This window comes from Genypterus blacodes, unplaced genomic scaffold (assembly GCF_046128005.1).
Source record: "Genypterus blacodes isolate CSIRO-AG114 ecotype Tasmania unplaced genomic scaffold, CSIRO-AGI_Gbla_v1 ptg000067l_1, whole genome shotgun sequence".
In the NCBI taxonomy this organism is placed as follows: Eukaryota; Metazoa; Chordata; class Actinopteri; order Ophidiiformes; family Ophidiidae; genus Genypterus; species Genypterus blacodes.
Window position 1 is genome coordinate 8,951,519 of NW_027466879.1, and position 20,588 is coordinate 8,972,106.

Consider the following 20,588-nt stretch of genomic DNA (forward strand, 5'->3'; position numbering starts at 1 on the left):
GACGCTTTGGGGAGGATGGGCTTATTTACATGCTCTGCCCATTCCGTGTTGCTTGGGTCCACATACATTATTCATCCATTTTATTGACTGTTTGGGAATTCTATTAGGTGATATAGTGATACTCCACAGAGCGAAAGATGACTTGTCCTTTTCACGAGTGTCATGGGGAGTGGTATGTATGACGAAGGGCGATTACTCTATGCATACTGGCAACCTACTTGTGTCACGGCTACGTTTGCATGAGTGTATTTTCGTCTGCACATCCTGCGCGACAATATGGAGAGGTGATATGAAAGCAAAAGCAGCTTCTCACACTTAAACAATAACAGCCCAATGACACTCTTTAAGGACGGAGGAATGCGAAACAACTGATCCTTTATTAGGGACATCCATCACTTCCTCGAGTATCGTTAAGTACTTATAAAGAACAAACTTATAAAGGAGCTTATGAGGATTTACTGAAGACGACTAGACATCCGAGAATCAGTGTTTCGATTGATCACACGTCCTTTCACACTGTGCTCATTTTTAGTCGCCTACGTCTCTGGCTTAGGCAAAACTCAGACCAAGACTAAGAGAAAGCAGATGATACACCTCCAAAAGAAAGCTCAATTCAGAAGCTGAACATAATAATGATTTGCCCCGCCTCCAGATGTCGTCATAACCTTCTTATGTTTCACTTTAAAGACTGCACTTGTGCTGCGCTGAGCTCCAAAGACCCAATTAGTCACTCTTTCCTGAATCTCCTTTTTCCCCCCTTCCTTTCCCATGCCCTCCTGAATGTCACACCAATACTTAGCAGACAGCAGGTTCTCTGTCTCTCATGTAATGCCTGAGAAGGATGACAAACTCTTGGGGAGAAATGAAAGTTCCATTGCGTTTGATTGTGTCATATTTAAATCAGAAGTGCAGCCTCAGTAATGTCTTTATCTCAGACTCCCTTTGTGTTCTGAAGACGTGGAGGTCTAATTCAATATCGAACAGACCTCCCTGGTTGCTGACACCATGCTTGCTAATTATCAATGGAGAAACCCTGGGGGAGGAATGGACTCCAGAAGGTGTTTTCTCATTAATACAGGATTATTAACTACCTTTTTAGCCAGCTCCCTTTGGAGGTCAAAGGTACTCATTGACAATCCACAGATGTTAACTTGAGATAGGGACTCATGCGGGGAATTAAAGACTGGAAAATCTAATAGTACTCTGGCTCACAGCACACCAGAGCTTTGTGGTTCCTGACTCAAAAACCTTACACTTCATTTCACCGAGAGTAGAAATCCCACTCCGGGCTGGATTTCGATGGATGCAGCCTCTTTGAGTTATTTTATGTTGGTTCCATAAGCTACAAAGCTCTTACTCAAGGGGACCAGAACACAATGGTCAAGTAAACAAAGTCCATTCGTAATTGGTAAGAATAAAACTTTCCATGTCCAAAGCAATTGTCTCTGTGGGATTTGAGCGGCTCTGCCTGAGCTAATGAGCGCCAGAGGAGTGAGAGCACAGGTACTGTGACATTCTCTCTCCGCTCTTAATTTGTGAACTTCCCCTGAGCTGGCAGCCTGACAGCCTCGACTCCCAGCTGAAGTAGCACTGAAGGTTCATCCAAGTCTTAACCATGTGTCTCTTGGGACAGCAGTGGCAGATTTGTATTAGCACCTCAGGAAGTGGGAGCCAGTACTTAACATGTTTGCTCTTGGTGGCCAGAGGCAGAAGGAGCAGTACAGCACAGACTACACTGCTTTTCAAAAGCAGAATGAGTCTGAGTTGGCGGAAGTTGAAGTGTGACGTGGTTTCAGAATGTCAACAAGGGGAATTGATTGATGAGCAAAGGTCAATCTGAAAGGTTTCTCAAAGGTATAACAGACAGTGTGGGCAGTACGGCTTCATTATTAGCACGAGATTAGCACCATTGGCTAACCACCAGCTGGTGAATCTGAATCTTTGAATTCTGTATGTTTGTTAGCCCCGCTATAGACTGGATTGATAACAGACAACATACTCAATAAATAAGAAAGGGGAATAAATAAATAACGAAGGTGCAGCAAGTGTGCTTATAAAAGTTTAAAACCTTTTTGTCGCTGCTTTATGAAACAGTTGAGACTGTGCGTCAAGGAGGGATGGTGCTGCCTTACTAAAAGAAAGCATGCTCATACCTTTCTTCTAACAGCTTGTCTCCGAACATCCAGCGGATGTGAGGGGCTGGGTATCCAGTGACCACACAGGGCAGCAGCACGCTGGCTCCCACCACCTTCGTCATGGCCACAGGCTGCACCAGGAACTCCAGCTTCCTGTCTTCTCCAGTTTCTGGAAGGAAAAAGAAAAGGGGTTGGGGTTAGAGGTGAGCTTTTGGTTGAGGTGTGCAAGTGAAGCCAAGCAGTAGCCCTCCTCTTCGCGGGTGTCATCTATCTTAGAAACTTCAAAAGGAAGTGAAGTTTGAAGGTCAGTGATTCATGACAACCAGCTCAGACTGGTCAGTACGAGTGATGAATGATCTCCTGCCATGCCAACTGCAACCAACTCTATTAGTAGCGTCCACCAATAACCAGAGGGTCATGTGTTTGTGACCCAGCTCTGTACAAAAGACTTCAGCAAAGTGAGTGCACAGTGCCATTACTGTGTCATTTCACCAGTTCAGCTTAGGTAAGACTTCAACAGTTAAATACAGAATCTCAATTACAAATAACAGACATGCATGAAATCATCTGAACGTGTCACGCTTTCTCAACACTTGACACCACTCACCACAAACATTTGTTATTCTTCTAGACTTCAAAGAAACCACATTCATGTAAACATTTCTGTCTCTGACATCTGGCAGCATCCAAACAATACACTCACACAGCGCTATTAACTTTTCCTTCTGTTCACATTCAGACTTATGCCACTTCACGCATCCTTAGAGCAGACATACAGAGATAAAGGCCCCCCAACCATGGGCTGGTTGAAGTCTGATTTATGTCCTCTAATATCGCCTCTGTGCTGGCAGGAGCCTGGTGCTTAACACGTCAGTAAATAAAACGTCTGGAGAGGTGAAACAAGAAACTGCCAGAATGGAATTCAGCCCCCCTTTTTGAGCTACAGCCGAGTTACTGTGGCTTCACCGATAATCCCACTGGGAGCTCTACCTCTCCTTTCATCAGTCCACCTTCATCTTCGATTAAGCTTAGTGTGTGTGTTCATGATACAGGTAAAGAGCGAGGCAGGGGGGCCGCTGCATATCTTTGTATTCAAATCACGCATTGAGTCTGCGTATTGCTTCCAGTTTTTCAGTTCTAAAAGCTCAGTCCAAATTTGGCTGCCACACGTAACCGCCGTTCATTTGAAGCATTTGTTGTGTCCATCTTCCAGAATGAATCTATAAACTTACTTATTCTTAAGGCACAACACAGACAAAAACCATAGGAGCAGCAAATGTCTGCGTCAATACTGCACAATACTCACAGGATGGATATGGAACATGCTCATGTATACGTTACATTAGATTACCTGACAGTATCTTGAGCTGGGCCTCGTCGCTGGACTTTGCAGATCCCGCGTTGTCCACCGTGCAGCGGTACGAGCCAGCGTCGGCGTCCGAGGCATTGCTGACCACCAGGGCTCCGCTGGGCAGCTGGACCAGCCTGGAGTTCAGCTCCAAGGGCCGACGGTCTTTCTCCCAGCGCCCCAAGTCCGAGCTGACCTCGCACGCCATCACCTGGTTGTCTCCGGCGTGTACACTGGTCGCCGCTGGCTGGCCAGTGAACCTGGGCATTCCTGAAACACGACAAAGACAGGGGTGTTAAACTAGCACGCCTAAAAGGAATTGACATTATTGCATTTCCTCTGATCTATCCTTTTCAGAATAATTGCAGTGAGGGCTTTTATCTGCACTTGATCAGCTTCTGACTGGCTCCGCTGACCAAAGAATTGATTAAACCCTTCCATTTAGGCTGGTTTGAGGCGTCTGAACAGAAAATGCTCAGGAGCTCATTTGAGTTAGCACAGCTGAAGTAATTTCTTCTGATTTATTAGTAAACCGAATATATTCATTAAAGCCTCGGGAGGAAAATCATTCTTTTATTGAGCCAGCCACAGCAAGCTATAAAGATAAAAAAAACATGGAATCTGTGACATCTTGTAATGCAGTCTGGAGCAGAAAAGGCCAAAAGATTCAAACACCACATCCCACACCTGACCTCTCTCACACACACAGTACACAAAACCTCAAACATACCCCTCACTCCCATCCATCCACATGGAACACACACACAGTGAAGCAACACAATCAGAGGTAATTAATTTGCCAGGAGACGCACGTCACTCATTAAAAAAGGCTGAATCCACAGGCTGCTTGTGCTGCTGTAACTCTCGCTTTCATTTCCATGCTAAATAATGATTTCCAGCCTCTGAGGGTATTGATCTAAAACCAGCAGTGGCTGTCCACCTTCGCAACAATCGCAAACAATGGCTTCAATTAATAAGGACTTCAATGAGTCAACTGCTGGGGTTTATTGGAAAGGAAGGAGGAGGGGCTGTGGGTTGTTTTTTGAAAACGAAAGAGGGCCACTCCATCTCCAACAAAAAGACTACCATGCTGTGCTATTACCATGGAGGGCCTCTCGGGTGTTTGGGCTGGCAGTAGTTGTCTCCTTGGTAATGTGTGTGTGTGTGAGTGTGAGTGTGTGTGTATGTGTATGTATGTGTATGTATGTGTGTGTGTGTGTGTGTGTGCGTGCGCGTGCGTGTGAGTGAGTGAGTGAGTGAGTGAGTGAGTGAGTGAGTGAGTGAGTGAGTGAGTAAGTGAGTGAGAGAGAGAGAGAGAGAGAGAGTTCTGGGGACCAAAGGGAAAATGATGATGTGTGTGAGTACAGATGCAAGAAAAGGGCCTGTTTCTTTCTGAATGTGAGTTCTTTAAGCGATACTGAAGGATTGCTGAGTGCTGATTTGGCTCCGCTGGCCTCTCTCACCTACAGGCAGCTCTTTAAATCTCCTGCCAAGAGAGGCTCCAAGGAAAATCAAATACTGAGATAAGGCTCAAACAATACTACAGATACTGCTGGTGTCTGGGGCCGAGGAGCAAACTTAGACCTGTAGAGTTCAATGCAATCCAATTTGTTGTGGATATTCTATTTGCTCTTATTTAACTGTACAGGTTAGTTTTATTTATGTTGTTACTGTGAAGATCTGACCTTTGTTGTACAAAAGCAAATGTTGATGAATATGAGAGAATAGCATGAATAGAGTGGAATCGAATGGAATTGCTGTTTCCATAGGTTGTTCTTATGTTATGTTATGTTGCAGCAGCGGTGAGGGAGAGATTTCCATATTATATGCTATTTAATACTTGTCAAGGCCTGTACCAGTATGACATTCTGTACCGACGTTGATACATTTATCTAACCTTGACACACATGGAGCCATAGGCATAAACTGTCACTATAATACTGAGCTATTCAGTTCTGATATTTACTCCTGTGGTTGTCGCAATGCAAGATAACCATTATTCCTCCAGTCACTCCAGAGAAAGATCAAACAAAGCAGGCTGTGGCTTTTTGTCCCCGTTCTGATTAAGACAAACGAGAACACAACAAGTGGCTTTAAGGCAAAAATCGGTCCAGCTTCCCACACACCTCTGTAATCCCTCGCTCACACATGGAGTTACGTCGTTTCAAAACACGAGCTTACACGACAGCTGTCCTAAGTAACTGTGCCATAATATACCTACAGGTACATCTTAATCAACTTTGTGCCCAGGTTGACACAGGTGAAGCTCCTGAAAGTTACACAGGGAGACTTCACAAGAAGCTCCTCCAAAGTCTGAACCTTTGCTGAGATAAGCAAGTGTGACTGCATGTGAGATCACGAGCACTTTCCTGCTTCGTTTGCTGCAGACTCTGAAGCACCATTATGAACAAAATCCATGTTACAGTCACACAAGCACTAGTGAAACCAAACACGCACCTATAAGCACATCTCACACACAAATATGAGAAACCTCCTGCATATACACTAGTGAAATTGCACACACAACCTGGTAAACAGGAGGTTAGGGTTAGGTAATGCATGAGGTGTTCCCGACAACTGCACATGTATGTCCTCTTCTTATCAGCTATAGTGTAGACTGTAGAGTATTTCTCCATGTAAACGCTGAATGAATGGCCCGAGTACAGACAGAGAGTGTAGGTTAGAAGCGTTGTTTGATTGATTTATAGGTTCAATAATATACAATTGACATACTTGCCCTTGTGTCTGACTGTGTCCGGCTTGACACATTTGCTCGCCGCAAAAAAATAAATCAGACGCGATTGGAGGCGATTGCGAGCTGGCGCGCTGTGAGCAATCACATCGGTGAAACCACAAGAACTTCCTCACATTATTGGATTTGTACTCCTACACACAATCCAATGAAATTGTATGCATTTAATTTAAAGACTGGATCTGCTTGATGCTCAAATGAAATGATACTTATTTTAACATCACATGTTCCAACTCTCCAGAAACCGGAGACAGGAAAAGTAACGTATACTTGTGATTTCATTTGCGGAAAAATGACCAAGCAAAAGGGGCACATGCTGCTCTTAGATCAGTGCCACAGAATAAAGATAATGTTGCTTAAACTACTGGAATGTACTATGAAGGAATCTCAACTGATCTTGGCCTTGTTTGCATAAACTGGCTCGACAGAATCAAAAGCCCGCAATCAGGGATAATCGGTATCATGAAGCCGCTAATCAGCAGGATTGGGAGGATGGATGGATTTGCAGGATGGATGTGTCTGCAACCAGAGCCTATAGGAACAAGATGGCCACAGTCACATTCAGATACATAATTCATGTCGTGGCGCTTCAGCAGCCGGTGTGTCCCCAGCCCCGCCTAGACAACATAAACACCTCTCACACACACCAGTACGAGTGCGCAGATAGACAGGCATTACCACACACACACAGTGATATGTGTGGGCTTTCACTGGTGTGTGTGAGGTGGGAAGTTTCTTATTGGTGTGCATGTGTGTGAGAGGTGTATTCATATATAGTGTGTGTGGTTTCACTAGTGCATGTGTGACTGTAACATAGATTTTGTCCTAAACAGCGCTTCATACTCTGCTGGCTCCCTGCACCCCACTGACCGATCCTTTCTCCCTCGAACCTACTCCCACTTCTCCAGGCTGAGTTCATCCGTTTGTCTTCAATCAGAGTGTGTGCGAGGGGATCGAAACTCACACAGGCATGACGCAAGAGTCCACACAACCCATTAAAACTGTTGCTGTTAATAAGGTGAATGCTGAAGTGTGTGTATGTCCTAACATGTACGGTGTGTATATCTGTGTATGTGTGCATTGGCAAACACGCCTTTGCACATAAAGTGTGTGTTCAAACAGGACATTAGAGATGGGAAATGCTGTGTGTTGATGCCAACGCCATTGACTGCAATTAATCACTATTCTACATTTAATAGACTGGGTGGGGGCTTCATTTTCCACACTCTTGCCCAGCATCATCTAGTTAACAGAAGTGCTGTCCTGCCAGCTTCAACACTTATTACCAGAGTGTGACGAGGCCAAACGATTCCAAGAGAGCAATAATGTCTCAAGAGTTGCAACACAATGACAATTACTCTGTAAACTGTGGGAAGAAAATGTTTTTACACAAACAAGCGATGGTGAATGCTTTATGCCAACAGAAAGCCATCTCAGCATTCATATAAAAAGGTGCAAATGAGATCCAAATGGACCCATGGATGCTTCATCTACTGGAGCAATGCAAAAACATTTAATGACGCCTGTAGTTTCAGGGGTTAAACCTGTAGGACAGCATTGCCTCTCTCTCCCCCGCCCGCTGCAGAACATTACATTAACCAACACAAACCAAATCATCTGCTTGGCTTTACCAGCAAAGCTCATAATCACACGAATGCTAATGAACAAATGTGTCTGTCGTCGAGAGCGATGCTGCTGAGGGCCACAAATAGGTGGGAGAGTAAAACCGAGTGTAACCGCGCGTGGACAAATGCAGACACACATACGAAATCACACAGCTGGGCTCCATTCTCAAGCAGAAACAGGTATAGCATTATAATGAGCAGCTTAATGGGAGATGCAGCAGGCTTCAAGGATGTCCCTGTAGATTCAGCTGAATTAGTATGTGACGCTCAGCTGCCTTTCACCTCCCATCTAAAATACTACTGTGCTCTATGTTACAGAGAATACTAAACAGTTAAACTCTAGTAATGGGGGGAAAAAAATGTAAATAGCTCAGACTTTAGAGTTCCCAAGAGAGATTTAACTCTAAATAAATAGAAATCTCCCAATTGGCAAAGTGCTTGGACTGGATACATTAATTCATCTTCACAGTGAACATTATTGGAGTCTTAAAGAGTTAAAATGCTTGTGTTTGCAAACTCGGTCAACCCTACACCAAATGACATCTAAAACATCTTTGAGGAAACAATGACAAGCTAATAGATGAGAAATTAAAATAGATGAATTAATATTATGGCAAACAGCTTCTTCCTAGTATTTTATATCTGGTGTATCTCAATGTACCACTGCAATAACCAAAACAGTTGTTCAGTACGCTTACATGCACCTAAACAAATCCATTACACAGCAACTGAGGCAATAAATCATCTTTTTGAAATGTCATAGTGTGTACATAGAACACTCTATGTCAGATTTATGGGGAATGATGAGAAAATTCAAATCCTTCCCATCCCGAATGAATTCATATGTCTGCTCGAAAAAGTAAACGCCTACAGGAATCATGATATCAACTGGATCATGATTTGAAAGACAAATGCATGTTGATAAACAGTTTTGGCCGATGTGAGCATAATTTGAATTATCCATGTATTTATTATAAAATATGCCAACCATGTAAACCACCAAACCCAACAGCAGACCAAGCAGAAATCCCAAAAAGCAACACTTGTGCCTGCCCACAGGCATCATGGGCACTGACTGGATTCAGCACAACACAATACTTGTTGCAGCATACCCACCTTGAGGCAGCACATCCCCCCTTGTACTCCCTATAGAAAGTGAGATCCTAATCTCTTCTCTAACAGCAGATTTTGTGGACTGGATTGAACTGAATGCAGATAAAAGTGGGACATCAGAAATGCTCAGTCTCTTACCACACGTTATTACCACTCCTGCTCTCTCTCCACCTCTGAATGCAACTGATTCGTTGCCCTGTCTCCGGGGGTTGACCAAAGTCATTGTGGGAAATCAATAAATAAAACAGTAGCACACGGGTCAGGTTGAAGGAAAGTGGGTTCACTTGAAAGTAAATTAAAACGCTTCATCTCAGAGTAATTCCAAGAATGCACCAAACACTGCAAATTTATGATATTTGCCAGTGTATGACTTTCCAAAGGGGAGAGTGTTTTCCATTAAATGCACAGTAATGAAACCCTCAGCAGCTTCCCCTTCCCCTTAAACACTTTCTCCCTAATCAACACATCTATTTAAGCTTCTCACACACACACACACACACACACACACACACACACACACACACACACACACACACACACGCAAGCACGCATAAATCACATTTCTACTGCGGGTGAATTTGATCAATTTCTCCAGTCCAGCAGAGCCAGACCAAGTTTGCTGAGTCAAAGAAAGACTCATTTCAGTCATTGAGGAGATCCAGCCCAGGACACAGAGTCAATTACACTGAATGAGAAGACATCCAATCAATGGCTGTGAAAAGTGAAGACTCAGGGTGAATGGAGGAGTGGCAAGCCAATGGAGCTGTCCAAAAGAAGACAGTACTGTCTATAGATGTTTCAGCTTTGTGCAGTTTGTGCTCAGGCTCGCTCTAAACGTATCGTCCCACTGTAGACTCTCCTTATACAATATGCTCTGTATTCAGCTCAGTGTTTGCTCTCTTCTCGTTCCCTTGAAGGCCAGCTGCAGCACAAGTGCTAATTATTTCACTAATTGAGGGTTTCAGAGCTTCAGGGAAGAATATTTCCAAGGGATTATTATATGCTATTCAGCCAGAAATCGTAGATATGCGCAATAAAACATTCATTCAACAGTAAAAAAGTGTGAGACTTTGTGAGACTTGAAGTAACCAAGATGTTAATTCATTCATAATTTCATAATTAATTCTTTCAATGGCAAAGAACATTAAAACAAAGAGAAAACTCTGTTTCTGTTGAGATTGAGACCTTGACTCAGTTTTAAATGGGACATGTCTATTGTGTAACATAGTCAAACATTTTCACATGCTCACCACTACAGTAATACACTCAAACCCATACTTCCTGAACTGCTCTGTAAACAGATTGGGTTTTTACCTGCTTCCACACCTGCTTACACACACACACACACATACACACACACACTCAGTAGGAGGGTGTAAGCGAGTAAGCGTTCCTTCCTTGGCGGTCTGTGGTTTCCGTCGCTGATGCAGCTGGTCAAACACAACAGAACAGGCTGTAAGAGAGACAGGCCTTAAAAAGACTAAAAATGGCCTGTTTCCACTCTTTGTGCACCGCCGTGCTCCAGCAGGGAGAGAAGAAGTGGATCAAACTAGAATTGGACGACAGACAGCTGGAACACAGAAATTCCCCTTGATATTTTTTCGGAACTATTTTAAAGTTAACATTCAAAAGCTTTAAAATACTTTTTTTCCTCTTCTAAAGCCTCGGAACATCTCTGAAGTTTGGGCCAAACATCCATGGTTTGAGCACTGGCTGTGTGTGTGGTAGTAATACACACACCTGCACACATTTGTTGGCACCTCCAAAGAAGCCGAGGAACAGTAAACAACCACAAAGCATAAAAGCCTGATGTCTGCTCAGGGAGACCAGCGCTTACACTCCTCCTTCACTCTATCTGCCATCAAATATTCATTGTATTATTTTGCAACAACCCAAACACTGCATTTCACTCCAGACAACAGAACAGGCGACATTTTTACGGTGCTCTCTTATCACTGTTAACGAAGCCCGTTCAGGATTTATCCACAGAGAGAAACGGATTCTTGTGTTTGCTGTGCTACATCCTGCATCACTGTGTAGTTCAGCTTCCAGGGGCCAGGATGTTTGGCTGATGCTCTTAGGTGGGCTGTGAATATTACATGAAAACCACACCATGAATTCTTAATATGCTGAGCCAAGACTGATTCTGTTGACTCTGGGTTTAATGTGAATATGATGTTTTCAAAAAACGGGAACCACAATGTTTAATTACAAAGTTGCCACAGCCTGATGGAGAAAGAGAGACATGATGGGAGACTCTCTGAAGCATATCTCATGTCTTTACATCAGTGAATCAACCCGGACAAAGGGGAGCAGTTAACTGTGTAAAGCTAAACAAAGTCAAGATAGGGAAACAGCAAAATGAAATGTTGGAGAATCTGTCAGCAGCAGGTAGGGGAGGGGGGGAGAAAGACTGACAAGTACGAAAACAGGATTAATTGATGGCTTTGGGTTGGACACTAATAAATTAGTCACAGAGGCACTTTGTCATCATGTATGAAGCCTGACAAGATTGACGTCCAGAAGAAATTATGAGCTGCACAGTCTGCTGGTGTCATCACAAGTGATTTGTCTCGTTGGTTGACAGGGAGGGACGACAACCTGAGCGGCGACAATGGTTCACCGTGGAACACATCTAAGCAGCCAGGCAGTGGCCACTTCATTACACACACCTGGGCAAACCAATACAGCAACGCTGATGACATCTACTCTTTATGTTACTACACTACTACAGTATTACTCAATACTATTATACTGAAAGGTGTGTCGAATAACCAAATATATCAAATTCCTTTTTTTATCGCTCTCAACTAATTTCAGGAAAATGTACTGCTGGGCCTTGGTGGAGGTATGACCCCTCTGAGTGGCCTCTGTCTCAGCATACTCCCATGTTAGGGCATCGACAGCCATCAGTACAACTCTTGACCACTCTGCCACCAACCCAGTTGTCCTACTTCTCCCCAAAATTTGTCAAATTAGACCTTTTGCTGTGGTAACTTTAGAAACCTCAACCAGCATTCCTCAAAAAAGTGTTTTAAAGCAGAATTATTTATAAAGAAAGAGAGAGGGGAAAAAAAGAGAGAACAATGACAAACACTCATTCACGCAAAAATGCTCTTGTAGTGAACAAACACGGAGACAGAAGACCGATGGGTGGTGTTCCAAAGCAGTGGGCCTCAAACGGGGGCTGCTCATTTCATCCACACGCTGTCAAAATGTCTCTGAGGTGCAGGAGATGACAGAGGGAGCGTGTCCTGACCCCTCAACAAGCTATCACCTTAGGAAGACACATCCGCCTATTGTTATATTTAGGGATGTGACAACCTGAGGACAGTAGAGACAATAACAACACATTTCATTGTTCAAAACTAAGACGGAACAGACTTTGATGTTCAATGCATCCTCAGCCGTCACGTGGCTTTCAGGCTAAGCTGATGGATTTTAATGTGTGTGTGATGTATCCTTTCCACCGCGGAGAGATTTAACCCGACTGATAAACCGCTGTTAGTGCAAACCAGATGTTGCGCTGAGAATGACCTTCTAAACATGTATGACTATAAGCGGATGGGCCTGGGGCACCACTGTTGTTTGGAGCACAAGTGAGCCCAGATGAAGTTCACTCCGCCTGATTACCATCTTCGGTCTTTGCCGCAGCCATTCTGCCTTCGCGCTGACACGCCGCACACTTTCAAGTAAATTTGCGGCCCCGCTCATGTCAAGAATGCGCTCCTCTGCAGTGCAAGTTGGGATGCAGATTGTGACAACTTGGCTGCTGGAAAAAGCTGAACACCATCTCCTCTTCTATTTGTTGGTAGAAAAGGAGAGCAGATGAAGCACCAAAGGAATCTGAATCATTGATCTGGTCTAGATGGGAAATGACACGCGAGTACGATGATGACGATGATGCCGTTGACACCCTGACAGCTCCTCACTGCCTGCTGAGCCAAGGCAAAGAGAAGACGCAACATGGAGGCTCACAGATGAATGATGGATTGCGACGGACACATGACGGGGAAGGGTCAGTTGCCATGGAAACACCAGTAGAAAGGCAACAAGATTTCCTGTTTCACTGTTGAAGTCTAAGCCCAAAACTTTGCTGTTAGTGGTTAATTAATGCTGTTGCATTTTGAAAATAGGTCAAACTTCTATCCAGATCATATTTATTTTTGATATTCATAATTCAACTTTCCCCTTAACTAATTAAGCTTTCTTTGTGAATATGGGTCAAACCTCGGAACTATGCCCTTAAATAATCACTTAACAGCTGCTTTGTATTCAGCGGTGCTTCAAATTATGGATGCATAAATGTAAACTCAGTTATTACACATGTAAAGGACCAATCGCAAACTTTCACAGCACTGAGGCTTTGTCTCGGAGTGTATTTCAGTTGGCTCATTCCAGTCAACACATACAAATAAAGTTCAATAAAAAACATAATACCTTCCCTTTAACAGTGAAGAAACGGCTGCTGGATTTCTTAAAATGCACAACTTTCTCTGCAAACATCTCAACTCCACACAGCTCTAAATTGTCAAAAGCCATTAGTAACCGACCCTAACCCTAACCCACGCAGCAGGGGACACCTGTGAACTTTAGAGGTGTCCGTCACATTTGCCTGCACTTCGAAACTTCAACCGTACAACGATAAAGGCAATACAATCTTTTGCCTTAAAGCACAGATCGTCTTAGTCTTACTAAAAGCAACCTTGAATCATTCTATTCAGGCGAGTCAACGTCTTAATCAGAGTATTTCCTCATAATACTGTGATTACGCAACAGAGACTGGCCTCATTTGTTGATTCTGTGCCTGTTAAGTCACATTTTGCCTTCAGTAGGTGTAAGGATGAGGAATACAATACAAAGCATTGAGTGCATGTTTGAGTACTGAGTGTGACATGAGGCTTTGTATCTTTGGAGTATTTGTGTCATTGAAGTGTTTGTGTGTTGGGTTCAGCCCGGCAGGAGCACTTGTGATTAGTGCATGGCAACTTAACGCGTTAACGGACTGCGCTGTTACTGTACTTTTGTTCATACTGCAGTAGTTTTAAAACAAAAGTGCACAAAAAAACTACTTTTGAATTCATTATTGAATTTTTTTAACAATGCGATTAATGGGGATTACTCGCAGCAAATCATGTGATTAATCACGATTGAAAAAATGAATCTTTGCCCAGCACTACTTGATGCGTGATACATTCTTACAGTGTTTCTGTGTGACCCTCAGTGTGCAGCATGTATGAATTTAATCTCTTTTCACACTAACACTGTACACGTTTCTCCTGGCTCCCCTGTGGTTTGAACCTGTTCACAGTCAGACCTCCAGACAAGCAACACCCCCACTATCCACAAGGAGAAGCCTGTTTTCATTAAAGGTAATTGAGTTGTAGCTCAAACAATACTGATTGAATTAGAGCTCTTAATCATGTTAAGGTGTCTTATTTTATAACTGGAAATTTAGCTCATTCTCGGCCCATTTTCAGGCTAACCTTCAGCAGAGGTTGTTGCCATGGGAGACGGCGGCTGCTACACTTGCCTGAGCGGAGATAAATGTGTTGTCGCTGTAACAGTACATCCCTTTACTCTTTGTCTCACCTTGCCCTCCCCCCCACTCCCTCCCTCATCAGATAACATAGAGGAGGAGCCCGGAGGCAGAACAGCGCCTCCCAATGTCAGAGGAGTCACCCGTGGGATTTTAGAGGAGGTGCCAATCGCATCCTACACAGGTGCTATGCATGGGTTTCTGACCCCTCCTCGCATTTTTCCTCAAGTGCTTGTTTCCTTAAGACCCCGTGCACCCGGCCTCTAATGGAATGAGGGGCCCCTCCCCCAGCCCCCCATCCAGATAAAGGAACCAAACACACCCTGTGCTGCTGTTGATGGACACACTGATAGGAGGCAGAACAGCAGCCTCCTCCTGCTCCTCTCTACAGCTTTTCTGCTCCTCCTCTTCCTCCTTGTGTCTGCACCATTGTTCTCTTATTTTCCTCCCATGCATTCATCTCCTGTGTCTGCGTTTGAAGAAATGTGCAAAACATCACAACGCGAAACGATCCAAAAACTGGCAGAAGTCCTTTTCTAATACTTGTTTCTGCGTCTTCCTTGCCTTCACAAATAGGTCTTTCAAATATTTCCACTTCTGCCAAAGCACTCTCTCCTCTTTTCCCAAACTCTGGGCAACATTCCCGATTTTTGCACATGCACGTTTTTGTACTGTTTTAATAAGGAATGACAAAATCACATCACACACACACACCCTGGCAAACCCTCGTGGACTCTGAGTGGAAAAGTCCAACACTGGTTAATCCAACCCTTATCAGCCACCCCCTTCCTACCTTTCCTCTTCCCACCACTCTTTTCAGAGAAACCTCTATTGTTTGCAGCAGAGAGGTCTTCTTCTTCTTCTTCTCCGGGGATGTTGGCGACACATCTGTAGATGTTATCTGTGGCCTTGTTGCTCTGTTTATGCTCGAGCCATGCAAGATCAGGGTGCAAGGGAATTGAGACGGATAGAAGATGTGACAAGTAGAAAATGGAGTATTCACTTCATTAGAAATGCTGTCACAAGGGCGAGAATTAGGCTGGCACCAGGAGAGGGATGGGTTCACTCTACCAGTACACAAGTGGGCGTTTACACACCTTTACAAAGTGGGGAAACCAAGCCAAGAGGGTTCAAATTCGGGTTATTTGACAGCGTGGCCCATATTGGATACCTGTGTTTACACAGTTCAACCTGATATAATCTGCATCAGCAAACAAGGCTTTAGTTTAAGAGGCACAGGTGAACACAGGGTCGACAAATCATTATTACTTTCCAAAGTGTCTTTAAAAAGCTCCTTATAAAGTATGTGAGTTTTCAACACAGCGATTTTGGATGTGCTTTTGTTTTGAGTTGTATCTTCGAAAACAGAGGAAGAGATCTGTTCATCTGGTAAGCAAGTCTCTTTGTCGAAACACATGTGTGGGGAAATGTCGATGCTGCATTTGGGCATTCTGGGTTTTTAACTCAAAAATACAAATAATAGATATTCCTTTCTATACATTTTATTCGACGTTAGACAGTTTTGGAGTGTATCGTTTTCATTTATTTCAAGTTTTAGTTTCTCATTTGTGCTTTTAGCTGAATTTGTCCTTGTATTAATGAAAAGCCATTCTTTTAGTTTTAGTTAACCATAATAACTTTGCTTCCTAGTGAATTCCATTTAAAGCAGAGAGGGAATGGAGCACTTGTTACAGCTGTGAAAACGCAGTGGAAATGATCGTCGCTACATCATTTATAACATCAAAGCAGAAAAGGTTCCATGTTATTATGAAACTAGGTCTCTTTTTGCTGGGGGAGCGACTGTAGAAATATTTGCACCTGAGCCACAGGTTGCCCTGCGATGATCAAACAACTCAAAAACCAGGGTCAATGCGAGCGGACAGGAATGTAATGAACAGGAGTGCTGCATGAATGATTCATTCATACACTGCTTTCCTCTGACCTTGACATCATCTGAAAAAGCAACACTCCTGCATGCACTAGAGAACAAACACTGGACCTCTGTGAGGGGTGGCAGGCCGGTGAAACCCTGACCCGCTCTGGTCCAGAGGAAATAGAAACTCCACTCCAGTTGAAAATGCAGACACAAAGGCAGAGATGTTTCAATGAGGTCAAACGAGAACAAATGTACTTATTAATTACTGAATGGAATCCAGACTGAGCACTGGGTTATTGGCAGAATAAATGAGATGAGATACAATATGAAAGAGCACCTCTTGAATATAACAGATTTAGATTTAAAGTTTTGTGTGTTTGTCTGCTGAAGTAAAACAAACTATCGGGACAAGAAGGTATGTGTGTACATGACATCAACAGTTTCCGACCCACATCAGCGTCAAATATGGACGTGGTGTTTGGTGAATGTTTGAGTTGATTTTGCAGTATTGCAGCAGACACAATGTGCCCATGCAGGCAGCCTGGATTTGTAAGAGGAACGCTTTGGTTCAGATTCAGCAAAATGACTGCTGACAATCTATACCCAGACAGATGGAGTTTCTTCACTTCACAATCCAAAGCGAGGACCATGCTGATCTGTGTAAGTCTGTCTGTGTGTGTGTGTGTGTGTGTGTGTGTGTGTGTGTGTGTGTGTGTGTGTGTGTGTGTGTACATGTGCCTGAGTATGTGGACAGACAGCTTGGGAACAGCAGATGTTCCTGTGAGGACACAGCTGTAGCGCGAGGTGATGATGTCACTCAAAATGGCCGGGGGCATTCATCATGGTGTGTGATGGGGCGGGGAATTAACCCCAGTTAACATTCAGACACCAACCCACCCTAAAATTACAATAATGCCAGCTCTCATTTCTGATTCCAGAAGCTTCCTCATGCCCAGGTGTGCATTTAGGTTGGACACACTGGTGGCAGGGTCACTGGATTATAATACATGGTGTTGATAATCTACAGGCTCAGATTCAAACATCCTTCCCAACACTGAAGTAGGAAGTAGAAGGAACAACTCAGCATGTTCAAATGCACTTGTGACTACTTTATCACTATGTGACACACTATGACTGATGAGATAAATCATCATGTATCTACTTTAAGAGAGTGTCGTTATCCTTGTAATACACAAATGACCCCAGGGTTTTCACCCATCTTTCCTATGTGGGCATTCTAAACGAGTACAAACACACTTTGTTTCCAATATGGTCAGCTACCACATCGTGCAACCTCGTTCTTTTGAAGCCTTCTTTAAAGAAATGATGCCAACTGAATACCGTGGAGGCGACGTTTCCATTTAAATGAGGTTGTTCGAGTCATTTGGAGCTCTGTGAGTCTTTGAAATGATAATATCACCCACAAAAGCGAGGAGGCCGACGTGACGATGAAAGAAATCTAATCAATCACTCAACCCTAATGGAAATGGATGCGACAGATCTCCACAACACCTGGATGCTCTGTCAGTGTGGCATTAGTAATTAGGCTGATCCATCTGCAGTGTATTACCTGCAAACAGAGCAGATGCTGCGTCTCAAGCCTCCCAACAAACCGACCTCTGTCCCAGGCTCTAACTCCATGTGTGTACTTCAGCACGCAAATCAACTTCGTCTGCACCTGTGTGTTACATGTTTTACCAGATGTATGAGCTGCGAATTTGGAAGCCTTTATACACACACACACACACACACACAAACACACACACACACACACTTGGCAACACAAACCAAAACAAATTACTCTTGCTTCGAAAAAGACTGAAAAGAGGTTCCTAACATCAAAGGTAACTGCTTTGATGCCAGAGTTGTATCTAAGCTTGTACATTCTCTGGCTGCAAATGTAGGAGGAACTGAGATCTGAGTGTTTCGGGGGATTTGTAGCTTTTTTTTTTACCAAGAACAGATTGTCACGCTTAAGGTTTTTGAGAGGACATATGAACATACATCTCGAAAGAAAGGCATTTATCTCTTTAAAGACGATAAAAATACAGACTTGAATTTGTACTGTTGTATTGCTGTTTTGCCTGTTTTGTGTTAAACAGAAAGGGAACTAATCACTGAACGTGGAGCACAAATGAATTTAACACACACTCACGCAGAAACAGGATGACACTCTTGTACAGCACGATGCTGCGATGTGCAGCAGCGTATGCTCTTACTGCACAAACGGCAAATTCTATAATACCACATATAAACAGTAACAGCAGGGGCCTGCACTCCAACACACTGACGCTCTGTTTGATCATCAATCAAGCCTCATCAGAATCTACTCAGTGATTCAAAAGCCCTGATGACACACACACACACACACACACACACACACACACACACACACACACACACACACACACACACACACACACACACACACACACACACACACACACACACACACACACACACACACACACACACACACACACACACACGGCAAGAAGAGAACCGTAAACATTCTCCCCAGGGTCCGCACATGCTGAGTTCAGGGCAGCTCAGGCGTAACACACAAATTCACACACTTATCCTCTTTACATTCTCTGCATAGATGGATTTCCTTTCCCCTCTCTTCCTCCTTTCAGTTTTTGCTGTGCTTGTCACACTCTCACACCTCCTTGCACAGCACCTGCACAATAGTCAATAGACAGTCAAGAATGTCTTGAGTTGACTGCAAAAGTGAGGGCCCTCAAACATCACCCCACACACTCTTTACTTAGTAGGACAGCCAGGTACGTTTCTTCAATGAGCTCTTTCTTTTATCCCCCCCCCCAGTAGAATGTGCAGGAATACTGCAGGAGGAGAGACGACCCGTCCACCCTGTACCCTCACAACCACCGAGATCCAGTGAGGAGTGCAGACTTCCTATTTTGATGTTGAATAATTTTATTGAAACAAGCAGACAGACTTCCTATTTTTAGAAAAAAGCAACAAAGGAAATGCAAATGAACACCCCATGAAAAATTTGTCAGGCAAAGTGTTGACATTCCTGGGTTCACACTCCTCTGACTTGTCCCTCACAAAGAAAGGAAACACAAATCCAGCATAATAGAGGACAAAATGTGGGATGGGAAAAGCGGGATTGTTCTCCGTCTCCAAAGCTTCTTAAGCTATGAAAGAGAACAAAGATAAATGCTATCAGCTGGAAGAGAGAGTGAGGGATGGGATGCGACGGGTGGAGAGATGTGTTTCAAGGTGTCACCTCTAGCACCTCAAGCGTGCCCTGGCCCCACCCCTCCTCAGCCCCACCCCTCCTCAGCCCCACTAGCGCTGGCGGAGGCCTGCTCGAACGTGTCGAGCAGTCAATTCATAAATAACAGCGGCCTCTGAAGCGTGAGAGACCGATGCGTTGGCCGACAGAGCACTTTGCACATTCTCATCTCCAGCACGCGCCATCTGTGCCCAACCGCAGCTTATTCCACCAAACACTCATTCTTGCACCATATTTCTGCATCCTCCGGTCTCGCCAAACGGCGTGAAATGTGTATTTGAAACATATTTTATTTACATCAAGAGTTGATAGACAGAACTCCTCTGCAGCCATCACACATTTTACTTGCAAAATATATCATTCAAATGAAATCCCATACATTATTAACTGGGTCTAATTCTGTGATAATGCTTCTAAATTAAGGCCACTGACAGAAAGAAGAGGAAGGATAAGGGAGCTTATCACAATGTCAGTATGTGGCTTTGGCCGAACCCAAGGCATGCCGGCGGACTCGTATCGCTCCAAAATAAAAACTTTCTCCAGTCCGTCTCACTTTTTCTTCCCCGTCTGTGTGTATGATGAAAACAGAGCTGTTTGAAAAGATTTCCCTCAGGCCTAGAGAGCCATCAAACAAAACCACTAGAGTCAACTCTCTTTCAGGGTTCAAAAGCTCTGTGAAGCCCAATTTAGCTTTGAAACATGGGGACGATTCAGCTTGAAAACCTGGCGCCGCCTTATGTATGCTCATTCAGACCGGCACCGGGGATGAAAGAGTGATGTGGATGAGCACGCTGGTTTGTAGTAGTGCAGGTATCTGTTTGTGTGTGTGTGTGTGTGTGTGTGTGTGTGTGTGTGTGTGTGTGTGTGTGTGTGTGTGTGTGTGTGTGTGTGTGTGTGTGTGTGTGTGTGTGTGTGTGTGTGTGTGTGTGTGTGTGTGT

The 20,588-nt window shown here is 43.9% G+C and overlaps 1 protein-coding gene across 3 annotated transcripts in view; it reads right to left on the minus strand.

Annotated features, from left to right (window-relative positions):
* neo1a (neogenin 1a) overlaps positions 1 to 20,588 on the minus strand; it is a 130,647-nt gene that overhangs the window by 51,464 nt on the left and 58,595 nt on the right. For all 3 annotated transcript variants that reach the window (XM_076156334.1, XM_076156335.1, XM_076156333.1), the window contains exons 3-4: positions 3,487 to 3,753; positions 2,154 to 2,304 (exon numbers count right to left, since the gene is read on the minus strand). In XM_076156334.1, the coding sequence (XP_076012449.1) occupies positions 2,154 to 2,304; positions 3,487 to 3,753 (418 nt within the window). The remainder of the gene's footprint in view (positions 1 to 2,153; positions 2,305 to 3,486; positions 3,754 to 20,588) is intronic.